The 12,198-nt window shown below is 49.3% G+C and overlaps 1 protein-coding gene across 1 annotated transcript in view; it reads left to right on the top strand.

The window, feature by feature from the left end:
- SIN3A (SIN3 transcription regulator family member A) overlaps positions 1-11,474 on the top strand; it is a 34,245-nt gene extending 22,771 nt beyond the window's left edge. The window contains exons 12-21 of the mRNA XM_080626309.1: positions 579-695; positions 1,377-1,615; positions 2,556-2,739; positions 2,923-3,496; positions 4,112-4,281; positions 5,597-5,770; positions 7,071-7,163; positions 7,463-7,557; positions 7,964-8,171; positions 9,811-11,474. Coding sequence (XP_080482435.1) covers positions 579-695; positions 1,377-1,615; positions 2,556-2,739; positions 2,923-3,496; positions 4,112-4,281; positions 5,597-5,770; positions 7,071-7,163; positions 7,463-7,557; positions 7,964-8,171; positions 9,811-10,041 — 2,085 coding nt within the window. The 3' untranslated portion in view covers positions 10,042-11,474. The remainder of the gene's footprint in view (positions 1-578; positions 696-1,376; positions 1,616-2,555; positions 2,740-2,922; positions 3,497-4,111; positions 4,282-5,596; positions 5,771-7,070; positions 7,164-7,462; positions 7,558-7,963; positions 8,172-9,810) is intronic.
- Positions 11,475-12,198: the final 724 nt, after the last annotated feature.

Raw genomic sequence — 12,198 nt, 5'->3', positions numbered from 1 at the left:
AAAGTGTCTTATGTGATGCAGCTCCAAACTTCTCTTCCTGTGAGAATCCAATGACTCAGTCGCTCAGGCTTTGGGTTTAAGAAGGGCCTGACTTTCAAGCCTGCCTGCCAAAATCCTTGTGTCTTTGCCTTTGGCTTTGTTGAGGTTGGTTTTGAATGTTCTGTTCCTGTTTTGGAGGTGGTGAAAGCTGCAGGTGCTCAGCTGCTTTGTCAGGAAAGGGGTTGCTGGGGTATGGATTTCTACTGCAAATTAGCCTTATTTGGAGGCAGAAACCACGTAGTGTCTGACAATCAGACCTGACGCGGTGACCACCCGGGAACGGTGATGGTGAATCACACACGCCATGAACCAGCTGCTTGCAGCTGACTAATCTGAAGGGACAGAAAAGCTCCTTTCACCTTTCTTTTTCCCTGCCTTTGCAAGTGTTTCCTCCCAGCTCCAGCTAATGAGTTTTTCAGGCTGCCTCCATGGTTCAGTTCTCGCTGTTGGAGGTGGCTGTGTGGATTTGGAAGGGGCACAGAATGTTTCCAGTGGGCAAATTAGATCCATTACTCTTGTTTCCGCTGTCTTCCTCCAAGGTTTTGAATGACACTTGGGTATCCTTCCCATCCTGGTCTGAAGACTCCACATTTGTGAGCTCCAAGAAGACGCAATACGAAGAGCACATCTACAGGTGCGAGGATGAGCGTTTTGAGGTAAGTTGGTTTTTCTAGATTCACGTCTTGGCAAGCTGCAAACAGGTAATGATCTTGATATAATTCTGCCCTTACTCATAGCCCAAATCTGTTTTTATTATGCCTGTCATGCGTTTTTTGGCATAAAAGCTTGTGTTCTCTTAATGCAAGAAGCATCTCCAAGCTGCCACCCCTGCCCCTCACTTCGTGCGCAGAGCTCCCTCACACTGCTCCAGATGAAATTGTTCAATGGTCAGCATGTAATCGATGCATCTTTTCCATTCTCACTGACCACATCGTACATGAGAGCGTGCATTCCCCTGTAGTAATCTGAAAAGCAATACGTGCAGGATGTTAAATGATTGACATCTTGAAGTGGAAGTTAACTCTGCAACTGCCTGAATACACTCAGATTTGGGGCGTCTTTTTGTAGAGTAACTGTCAATTGTGTTCTATTCCCAGGTGGAAAATGTAATTTCCAAACAGTATCGTTCTGGTAGCCTTTAAATTCTCAGGCAATATTACCTAGGTAGCAGATAAAATAGAATGGGATTATTTTAGAGCAGCCAAACATGGGAAGCACTGCTCGAGTACACCCTGTTAAACATGCCCGGCTTCTTGTTTCACGTCACTTCAACATTAGCCTCTGTGAAGTGTCCTGTTTTGTCTGTTCAGTGATGGCTAATGCACCGTTCCCTGCAGCTGGATGTTGTCTTGGAGACCAACCTGGCAACGATCCGTGTCCTTGAGGCAATCCAGAAGAAACTCTCGCGCTTGTCTGCTGAGGAGCAGGCCAAATTCCGGCTGGACAACACCCTGGGTGGCACCTCGGAGGTGATCCACCGCAAGGCTCTCCAGAGGATATATGCTGACAAAGCAGCTGACATCATTGATGGACTTCGGAAGAACCCATCCGTGGCTGTTCCCATCGTACTGAAAAGGTACTGACTGCTCTAGCACCCTGCCCAGGGTCTCCACCTGAGGGGAGTGTGCCAGATGTGGTCAGATTGATGTAGAAATACCTAATTTTTGCCCCTAAAGGCTGTGACCTCCACAAGGCTATAAATTAAGAAGTGTATTTTATGCTCTCATCTATTGCTGTATTATAATCACTTAGAGGGAATTGCCCTTCTGAAACAAAAACCTGGAAGCTCATCTGGAGGGATGGAGAGCTTCTGTTGTCTCCTCTTAAACCTTGTTTCTTCCCTGGTGTCAGCATCATGTATAAGACAAGGAAAGTGTGTACTGTGTGAGTTGTTCCAGGGCTAATTTGATCCCGTCTCAAACCCTATGGCTGTTTCAGATTGTGATGGTTCACAATCTGTGTTTCAGATTGTGGTGGCTGTGTTATCCTCAGGTTCCCAGGCTGGTTTCTGTTGTCAGCTTCCCCTTTCTCGGTCAAAAAAGGGCAGTGGATGCTGCAACTCCTTGAGGAAGCTTGAGATGTGTAAGCAGGAGGTGCTCCTCCCTGGCCACTTCTCACCTCCATGGGGCTGTTGGTCCTGTGTCTCTGGGAGCTTTGGGTAACAGCTTTGCCCAGGTTCTTAAGCTGCATCAGGGGTGCTTTGCTTGAGCTGCTGAGTGGAGGTTCAGGAGTCCATTCCTGGAAGCTCAGATGTCCATGCTGCAAGGGAATGACTTTGTTAATCATCCAAACTAAGCTGCTGCTTTTCAGCAGCTGGAGGTACGTGACTCTCTGGGGGTTGTCCAAGACACCTGGGCTACCTCTGGCACTCTCATCTCTTCAGCCCTTACCCCTTCTGCAGACCCTGGGGCTGGGGGGAGGACACTTAAGCCCTCTAGCTGTCCTGGCATGCCAGAAGTTTTTCCTTATATGCTCAGAGTAGACCTCTTAACTCACCTTTGTTTTCTTGATCCCAGATTAAAGATGAAAGAGGAAGAGTGGCGAGAAGCCCAGAGAGGATTTAATAAAGTCTGGCGAGAGCAGAATGAGAAGTATTACCTGAAATCCTTGGACCACCAGGGCATCAACTTCAAGCAGAATGATACCAAGGTCCTGAGGTCAAAGAGTCTCCTCAATGAGATTGAAAGCATCTATGATGAGGTGAGACAGTCACCAATAGTTCCTTTACCTCAAGCTTATGCACTTCGCAAGTGCAGTTTCAGTTCCTGTTTCTCACTGCTCAATGCTGGTGGCACAGACTCACTCTTGGAGCTTTCTGAAATGGTCTTGGGTGGAAAGAAGTGTTTGGGATTCATCTTTGTGCTGTGTGTTTCTCATTTGTAGAGGCAAGAGCAGGCTTCAGAAGACAATGCTGGAGTCCCCACAGGCCCACACCTATCACTAGCCTATGAAGACAAGCAGATCCTGGAGGATGCTGCTTCTCTCATCATCCACCATGTGAAGCGGCAGACGGGAATCCAGAAAGAGGACAAGTACAAAATCAAGCAGATCATGTATCACTTCATTCCAGACCTGCTGTTTGCTCAGCGAGGTGAACTCTCGGATGTGGAAGAGGAGGAAGAAGAGGAAATGGATGTGGATGAAGCTACTGGGGCTGCAAAAAAGCACAACGGTGTTGGGGGCAGTCCTCCCAAAACCAAGCTGATGTTCAACAACACAACGGCTCAGAAGCTGCGGGGCATGGATGAGGTCTACAACCTCTTCTATGTGAACAGCAACTGGTACATATTCATGCGGCTGCATCAGATCCTGTGCTTGAGGCTGCTGAGGATCTGCACCCAGGCCGAGCGTCAGATCGAAGAGGAGACACGGGAAAGGGAGTGGGAGAGGGAAGTGCTGGGCATAAAGCGAGACAAGAGCGACAGTCCTGCCATCCAGCTGCGACTGAAGGAGCCCAGTGAGTGCCTCTGGTGGGAGGGAGCTGGGGAAGGAAGATGCTTCAGTAACACACTGACAGGGCTTGTTTGGTGTCTTCAGTTTTAGATGTCTAAAAGACGTAAACAAGCTCATAGAGGAGGCTACACTGGAAAGCACATGACTTCATCAGGGGTTCTAGTGATAGGACAAGAGGTAGCGGGTTCAAGCTTAAACAGGGGCAGTTCAGGTTGGATATAAGGAAGAAGTTCTTTACTGTGAGGGTGGTGAGGCACTGACACAGGGTGCCCAAAGGAGAGGTAAATGCCTCATCCATGGCAGTGTTCAAGGCCAGGTTGGACAGGGCTTTGTGTGACATGGTCTAGTGTGACATGGTCTAGTGTGAGGTGTCCGTGCGCGTGGCAGGGGTTGGAACTGGATGATCTTCAGGTCCTTTCCAACCCAAACCAGTCTGTGATTTCTATAATATGATTATGAAAATACACGTGGCCTTAAAAGTACTCTAAATGTCTATAACACACACATTTAAGCCTATTCCAGTAACTCCTCAACTTGAACAGGTAGTCTGAGGACCGAACCTCGAAGCAGCCCTTCCTAGGGGTGGTGTGTTCATGTCTCACATTCTCTCCTGTTGCAGTGGACATTGATGTGGAGGATTATTACCCGGCCTTCCTGGACATGGTGCGCAACCTTCTGGATGGGAACATGGACTCGTCGCAGTACGAGGACTCCCTGCGTGAAATGTTCACCATCCACGCCTACATCGCCTTCACCATGGACAAGCTGATCCAGAGCATTGTTCGACAGGTGACTGCCAGCAAAACCTGAAGCGGGGATGCTCCGGGGTGGAGAAAGGAGCTGGGATGTTGGCTGCAGTGAGAGCCTGTTAGGGGAGAGAGGGAGTGTTGTATGCCTAAATGGGGAGTTTCGGGGGTAAGCTGGTAAATTCTGGGTGTTTGTTAACTCTACTGTAAGGTTGATGTAAAGAGATGTGATAAGAGACTCCTCTGAGTCCAGAGGAGGCCACGGAGATGCTGCAAGGGCTGGAGCAGCTCTGCTCTGGAGCCAGGCTGAGAGAGCTGGGCTGGGTCAGCCTGGACAAGAGAAGGCTCCTGAAGGGGAGACCTCAGAGCAGCTCCAGTGCCTAAAGGGGCTGCAGGAAACCTGGAGAGGGGCTTGGGACAAGGGACTGTAGGGACAGGCCAAGGGGAATGGCTTTAACCTGCCAGAAGGGAGACTGAGATGAGCTCTTAGGCAGAAGCTCTTCCCTGTGAGGGTGCTGAGGCGCTGGCACAGGGTGCCCAGAGAAGCTGTGGCTGCCCCATCCCTGGCAGTGTTCAAGGCCAGGTTAGACACAGGGGCTTGGAGCAAGCTGCTCCAGTGGAAGGTGTCCCTGCCCGTGGCAGGGGTTGGAGCTGGATGAGCTTTAGGGCCCCTTCCAACCCAAACCAGTCTGGGATTCTATGAAAATGCAATTTCTGCTGTATTTATACTATTGAGACTATCCTCTCTGAGTGTGTGTTTTCCTTTTGTTTTCCAGAAGTTTTAGGATAGAAGTATTCCACTTTAAAGTGTCTCCAGAGCTAATCTTGCTCTAACTGAAAAGGAATTAAATGACATCTAAATAATTTCTTTCCTTTTCACCAGCGCTATAGGAGCAGCCTCTTCTAAACAGCTTTGTCTCTTTTATCTGCCTGTTTGAGTAGCTCATTTTGGCTGTTAAACTCTAGTCCTTTTATTGGGCTGGTAGGAAGAATGTGTGATCGAGGGAAAAATTCTTCATGTGCCTTTTAGTAGCCGGAAGAACAAAAACAAGACACAAGGGGCTGGAAGTGGAAAGGCTTGAAAAGGCCTTGCCTCTTTGAGAAGGGTGGATCTGCTTTTCAGAAGCCCTCTCTTTCAGTGCAGACACTGGATTCAAAAGACAGTTGAGCAACTTTTGATTTTTAAACTTGTGTAAAATAAGGATTTGATGCTAAATTGCCCACCCCTTTCCTCAGCCACAGCAGCAGCCCCTTGCTGAGGCAGGCATATACTGTGTCACTGTGCTCTAGCCCTTCCTCCCCTGGGCATGTAGCAGACTCCCTGACAAACACCTTCCCCATGTTCTTCCTTTTTGCAGCTCCAGCACATAGTGAGCGATGAGATCTGTGTGCAGGTAACAGACCTCTACCTGTCGGAGAACAGCAACGGAGCAACAGGAGGTCTTCTTGCTTCCCAGTCTTCTCGTAGCCTTCTGGAGGCCGCCTACCAGCGCAAAGCAGAGCAGCTCATGTCAGAGGAGAACTGCTTCAAGGTAAAGCCAGGCTGCGAACCATGGCATAAAAGCAGCAAGCAGTGAGAGGGATGCCTTGTAGGAAGGGAGAGGCACAGTCCTTTACAAAGGAGCCTTGTTTAGCATCCAAGGGTGCTGAGGACTTTTCTGTTGCTCTGAAGTTGAAAGTGTTGGTGAGACATTGTTGGGGTTTAACCCCAACTGGCGACTGGAACCACACAGCCACTTGCTTTTGGCTCCTCCGATGGGATGGGGAGAGAATCACAGGGTAAAAGAGAGAAAACACGTGGGTTGAGATAAGGACAGCTTAACAGGTAAAGCAGAAGCTGCACATGCACAACAAACAAACCAAGGAATTCATTCACCACTTCCCATTGGCAGCCACTTCAGGACAGCAGGGCTCCATCACGCATCACAGTGACTTGGGAAGACAAAACACCATCACTCCCAATGTTTTCCTTTCCCTTCTCCCCCCAGCTTTATATGCTGAGCATTATGCTGTATGGTGTGGGATATCCCTTGGGTCAGTTCGGGTCAACTCTTCCCGGCTGTGTCCCTTCCCAACTCCTTGTGTACCTTCATCCTCCTCGCTGATGAAATCCAAAATGTAGCCCCAACCTACCTACTATGAAGTAAACTGGCTTCATCCCAGCCAAACCCAGCACACAGCTTTTGGCACATAGGATAATGCCTCTGTAAGGGCCCCTCAGAAATAAAGTTTCAAGGAGAACTACATTTCCTGGAACAGCAGTGAATGCCCCTTGTGCCTCACAACATCCTTGGGGTGTTACCGTATCGACTGCTTCACTGTCACTGGTTTTCATTTGTTAGTTCAGGCTCTCCTGTTTCTCTTGTGTCTCAATCTTTTTGTTAACTGTGGGGAGAGCTGTGAATACTGACAGGGCATTAAATCATTGCTGACTGCATCTGTTGCTAAACAAACCCAGTGCACTGTGCTAATCAAATCCATACTTCCATGCCTGAAATGCAGGAAGTGGTCAGGCCCTTTCTGAGCAACTTCAAGGACTTTGGATAAAAGCCTGTGTGTACGATCTCTCTTCCCTTGCCCTCAGACTTGTTCTGGGGGCTGAAGAAGGACCAGCAGCACTCCAAAACCATCAACGAACAGAAGGCTTTGCCATCTTTTGGTCCCTCAAAGGTTGTGCAGTTTGGGCAGCGTTTTCCCTGGGCTCTCAGGGCACAGATTTTTCCTGTCTAACTATGCCAACTTGCTTCATTCTCCCTTTGCCCCAGTGGGAAGCGGAGGTTGTTTCTTCTAACTGAAACCCCTCCTGAAGCCTCTTCTGCCTTTTCTTTGTAGCTGATGTTCATTCAGAGCAGAGGTCAAGTTCAGTTAACCATTGAACTGCTGGATACAGAAGAGGAGAACTCTGATGACCCTGTAGAAGCAGAGGTAAGAGCAGCTTGTACAGAGAGCTGTGATATCCAGTTGACTGTTGTGTGGTCCATTAGCACAAGATAAAGAAACATCAAGGACATGCCATAAAGCTTTCAGTGGTGTGAGTAGGCAAATCCTTCTTGATTTTGTATTAGAAAGCCCTCAAAACCATACAGAGAAACACTGTACCTGCCTTTTGGGGGATTAGATGCACAGAGCCTTCAAAAATGACCTTGTGTTCACGTATCTAACTTCCACCTCACGTTGGCTGGTGGGAAGGCAGTGGCTGACGTGTGCTCTGTGCTCACTTCCAGCGCTGGTCAGACTACGTGGAGCGGTACGTCAACTCGGATTCTACCTCCCCTGAGCTCCGGGAGCACCTGGCCCAGAAACCAGTCTTCCTGCCGAGGTGAGTGGCCAGGCTGAGCCGCAGACCCTACCTGATGGCCTCAGAGGGCAGAGCTGGGCTCTCAGTCTCGTCTGCATCTTAATGCAAAGGCTGGTGGCTCGCCAAATGGGGTTTTTGGCAGTCCTGCCTTGGCTTATAGTAACCCTCTACTTCAAAACAGTGGCTGCCACGTCAGGGCTTTTCATGAGCAGGGAGTTGATGGCACAATAGCCAGAACTTCAGAAATAAGAGAAACCCAGTGGGCTGACTCATTGTAAGGGTCTGAGCCTGAATGACTGCACCAGGCAGTTGTGTTCCAAGCTGTTTCCCAGTCTTTTGAGAGGCCAGCACAGCTCCACCACCTGCATCCAGCCTGGGTGTGCTGGAGGGTGAGCACTAATCCCGAGAGGGGTTCTCTGGTTTGCAGGAATCTCAGGCGGATCCGTAAGTGTCAGCGCGGTCGGGAGCAGCAGGAGAAGGAAGGGAAGGAAGGAAACAGTAAGAAGTCCATGGAGAACGTGGAGAGCTTGGACAAGCTGGAGTGTAAATTCAAACTGAACTCCTATAAGATGGTGTACGTGATCAAATCAGAGGATTACATGTACAGGAGGACCGCTCTGCTGCGAGCTCAGCAGGTAGGAGCAAGCAGAGTTACTCAGATTTGCTTTTGGTTCTCTGTGCCAAGGAGGAGGCGGCTGGGATGCTATGGGAGGGAAGTGTTTGCTCTTTGGTTGTTCTTGAGCTGTAAAGGTTGGGGTTTATTCAAGGTGAAAGCAGCCCCTGACTCCAGATTGGTCAAATTCAGTTGGGGAATGATTTGGTCTTCTGAATGCTTTGACACTGGGTGACTTGTCTCATCCCACGGGAATATTTCCGTGCAGTAGGGAAAAGCAGGGAGCTTTAACAGCAAACTCCAATTCCAGCGTGACTGTTTCGACTTAAGATTTGCAATCCTTGGCTCTAAGTTTATTATAATCTATTTAAAACACAACATTAAGCAGAATGCTGCTGCTTCAAATGTAAAAGAAAGTGAAACCTGCCAGATCCAGGCTAAATTACTGACTTAAGCAGCCAGAAGCAGAGGTACCTGGGGCTCTGTCAGCAGGAGTCTCTTCTGCAGCTGCACAGATTGCTTTCACTTGATTAAATCACTTGCTTTCAGAGCAAACTACTGACCACTGAGAACACTGGGAGCTGAGGGAGTGGGAGCGGTGCCCTGCTTCCTGCCTTGTAAATCATCCTTCACAGCTCCCTTTCAGTCATGCATTTAGACTTCTAAAACAACCGCTCGCCATCTGTTTCTTGCTAATGAAATACAAATAATGGGTTCTTTTCGTTAGGTGCAAAGTGATTTTGTTAAAGTGGCATTCGCACCAGATGAGAGTGTTTTCTGTCAGTGGTGACTCCTTGAAACGCTGATGCTGAGGAGTTTGATTTAATCCCATCCCTCCCATTCCGCTGGCACAAACCTCCAGTGTTTTTCACGGAGAAGCTGAACATAAATCAAATTATTGAGCTGTTAAATATAGAGCACAGCCCCTCGGCTATTCAAGGAGCTGCAGAAAGAAGCTTCACTGAACTACAGATCTATTGGCTTTCACAGTTAACCCTGAGATGCAGTCAGTCTTTGGGAGAAAAAGAAAACAAATAACAAAATACAGAAGTTTTCATCTGGAGGCTTAATCATATTTGCTGGTTTCAATTATGACTGTAGTCATGGCTTTAAACCAGCTCTCCTGGATCTTGCATTCCTTAAGCAGATGCTCTCACTCAACAATGGGAGCAGTTTTTGCCCTCCTGATGCTTCTGCTTAAGCGAGTGGTTCTCAGATCTTTTAGACCTGATCTGGTTCTTAACTTTTCATAGCAGGTAGGTCCCCACATGTCAGCATGTTGAGTTTGCTCTCCCTTGGGACCTTGCTCCTCTGTGGAGAACTGGAGGCTGCCCCTGAAGAGAGCAGGGCTGGCCTGTTCCGGGCTCTGCCTTGAGGAGGAGGAGGTGGTGGCAGCATCTTTTAGGCAATGCAGAAGGGACTCAGCGCTGGGCATGCAGCTCCTGGGCTCCCACCATGTTTGGTATCCACAGCCTGAGAGCTTAAAGCTTTTGGTAATTGCGAGTTCATTCTGTCACTCTCATTGCCCTGAGAGGGGCTGACACCAGAGCTTTTCCTCTGCCGTTAGCCAGGGCTGGTGTGTGGCTGGTGATCCCCTCGGCTGTGTCACAGTTTGGGGACCCTATGCTGCCTTTTCTTAACCCCTGTTCCTATTTCTGTAGTCCCATGAGCGAGTGAGCAAGCGGCTGCACCAGAGGTTCCAGGCCTGGGTGGACAAATGGACCAAGGAGCACGTGCCCCGTGAAATGGCAGCTGAGACAAACAAATGGCTCATGGGCGAAGGGTTGGAGGGGTTGGTGCCCTGCACCACCACGTGTGACACAGAGACCCTGCACTTTGTGAGCATTAACAAGTACCGCGTCAAATACGGCACGATATTCAAGACACCCTAAAGCTCCTCCCCCCGGGGCGAGGGAAGAGCCCGGGAGCGGTGTGTGTGTGTGCGCGCATCAAGGAAAAGGAGGAAGATGCCTTCCTCCCCTCACTGTGTATCTCCGTAACATGGCCACTTGACTAGTGCGTGGCTGGTACACCCTGTCACCAGCGGGATTCCCTGTGGGGACCCCCCGAGGGCGGGAAGGACCCTTCTCTGAACTGAGCCATCCCAGAGAAACGCAACGAGCTCGTACACACCAGCAGTGTTGAGGCTTTGATTCCCTGCGGGCCCTGAGCACCGAGGGAAGAGACCCGGAGGCTTCTCCAGCACCGAACCGCTTGGATGTGTCCCGAAATCCCTCCCAGGTGCCTGTCCCGACTGGCTTCCCCTCCCGCGGGGTGGCCCGGCGGCACCTCCAGAGCGGAGCCTGGGTTCTCTCACCTCCCTCTCGTCCCTCCAGGCTGGGCTCGCCCCGTGCAGATCGGTCTGTCCTTTCTAGTGCCAGTGGAACTGTTTGGTTTTGGTTTGTATTTCCTTTGGGGGGGGGGGGGGGGGGGATTATTTTTTGTACCTGCTTGTTTACTAGTCTCTCCTAGTGCCATGCACCAGCTTTTCACACACGTGTCCGTACACACACACAAGAGAACAACACGATTTTAACATGTTCTTTTTCTTTTTCTTTTTTTTTTCTTTTTTTTTTTTTTTTTTTGTAAATAAATGTACAAATTGTCAATTTTGGGGTTTTTTTTGTTTGTTTTTGTTGCTTTTTTTGGCTTTTTTGGTTTTGTTTGGTTTTGTTTTTTTTATTAAAGGAAGTATGCTTGATGTGCTAGCATAACTGTACTAGCTTCTTGTGTACCATAGTACCAGGTGGCTTGAGACTTAGTACTGACAGACCGATGGAGACATTTATTACACTTTTTACCAAAGGGAGTTATCATTGTAGTGCTTTTGTGTGGAAACTTTTTCTCCTCTTTTTTTTTTTTTTCCTTCTTCTTCTTTTTCTTTTCCTTTTTGTAAATAAAACCAATGTCTTTGTTCTTAACTGGAAGAAGACACTCGCTCACCTCCAGCCCTGTTCTTGGTCTGAAAGGCACTGTGCAGCACGCAGGATTTGGGGTGGGGAAGGGGAAGAAGGGGGGAACATCCCATCATTTCATACGGTTGGCCTCACAAACCCAGAGGGAAAAGCAGATGCAGTGTGTGTGCTTTGTGGTATAAGCGGCCTGTTAAGATATATAAATATATGGTGTATAATTTTAAGTTCTTTTAACTTTTGTTGTATCCTGGTGGATCATTTTTACCCACCTCCTCTTCCAGCTCCCAGGACCTTCGCTTTTGGGAAGCGTTGCTGAGCTACTTAGCTGGGGTTGATGGTGCCGATGGCTTTTTTCCCTCTCGGGGTTGGAGAACACATCACCTCAAGTACCAAACCAGTACTGGCTCAAGCTGCTCTGTGTGTGTGTTTGTGTGTGTGTATGTACAAGAGGGCGCGGGGAGGGTCTTGGTGCATTTCACTGATGAAATCCACATCTGGGATATATATTTTTCTAAGCAGAGAAGTTTAGTGCTGGCAGATGTTTAAAACAAGGGGGAAAGAGTCTCATTTTAAAGAAGAATAAGAAGTCGGCACAGACTTCGTAATCCACGGCAGACACAACTGCACTGTCTCTCCTCCTCAAAGGAGGCAGCTTTCCTTGCACAAACCCACGCTGCCAATCCTGGAATTCCATTGTCCCTGCCTTGGGGAGCCTCGGGAAGGGCTTTGCTGCCCTTATACCTCTCGCAGGGCTCTCACCTGGGGTTGTTTTCCCCCTTCAAGCAAGCAGGTCATCTCCTGGCCCGGGAGCTCCCCATCATCCTTCCGCAGGCACCAGAGCTGGGGAGCGGAGCGGGACGTGAGCGCCACTACTCATTGGCAGCCAATGTACAGCAGGCACATCCTGAACCGGAGCCTCCTATGGAGGGAGGGAAGCGCCCAGCGGGGAGCAGCCGCAATGTGCCAGCAATAAACTCCCCTCCTTCGCTGTAACAGGCAGGAAGGGCTCTCCCATTCCAGACGTTCCCTGCTCTCTGTTCCCCTTCCCTCTTTTCTGTCCCCGGGTGTGCGCTGGAGGTGCTGTGGAGGTGACAATCTGAGACGTCTGACCTGCTTCGGGTGGATGCTTGGTGC

Source organism: Psittacula echo (genome assembly GCF_963264785.1).
Source record: "Psittacula echo genome assembly, chromosome: 10".
NCBI lineage: Eukaryota > Metazoa > Chordata > Aves > Psittaciformes > Psittacidae > Psittacula > Psittacula echo.
This window is presented reverse-complemented; position numbering and strand designations above follow the sequence as displayed.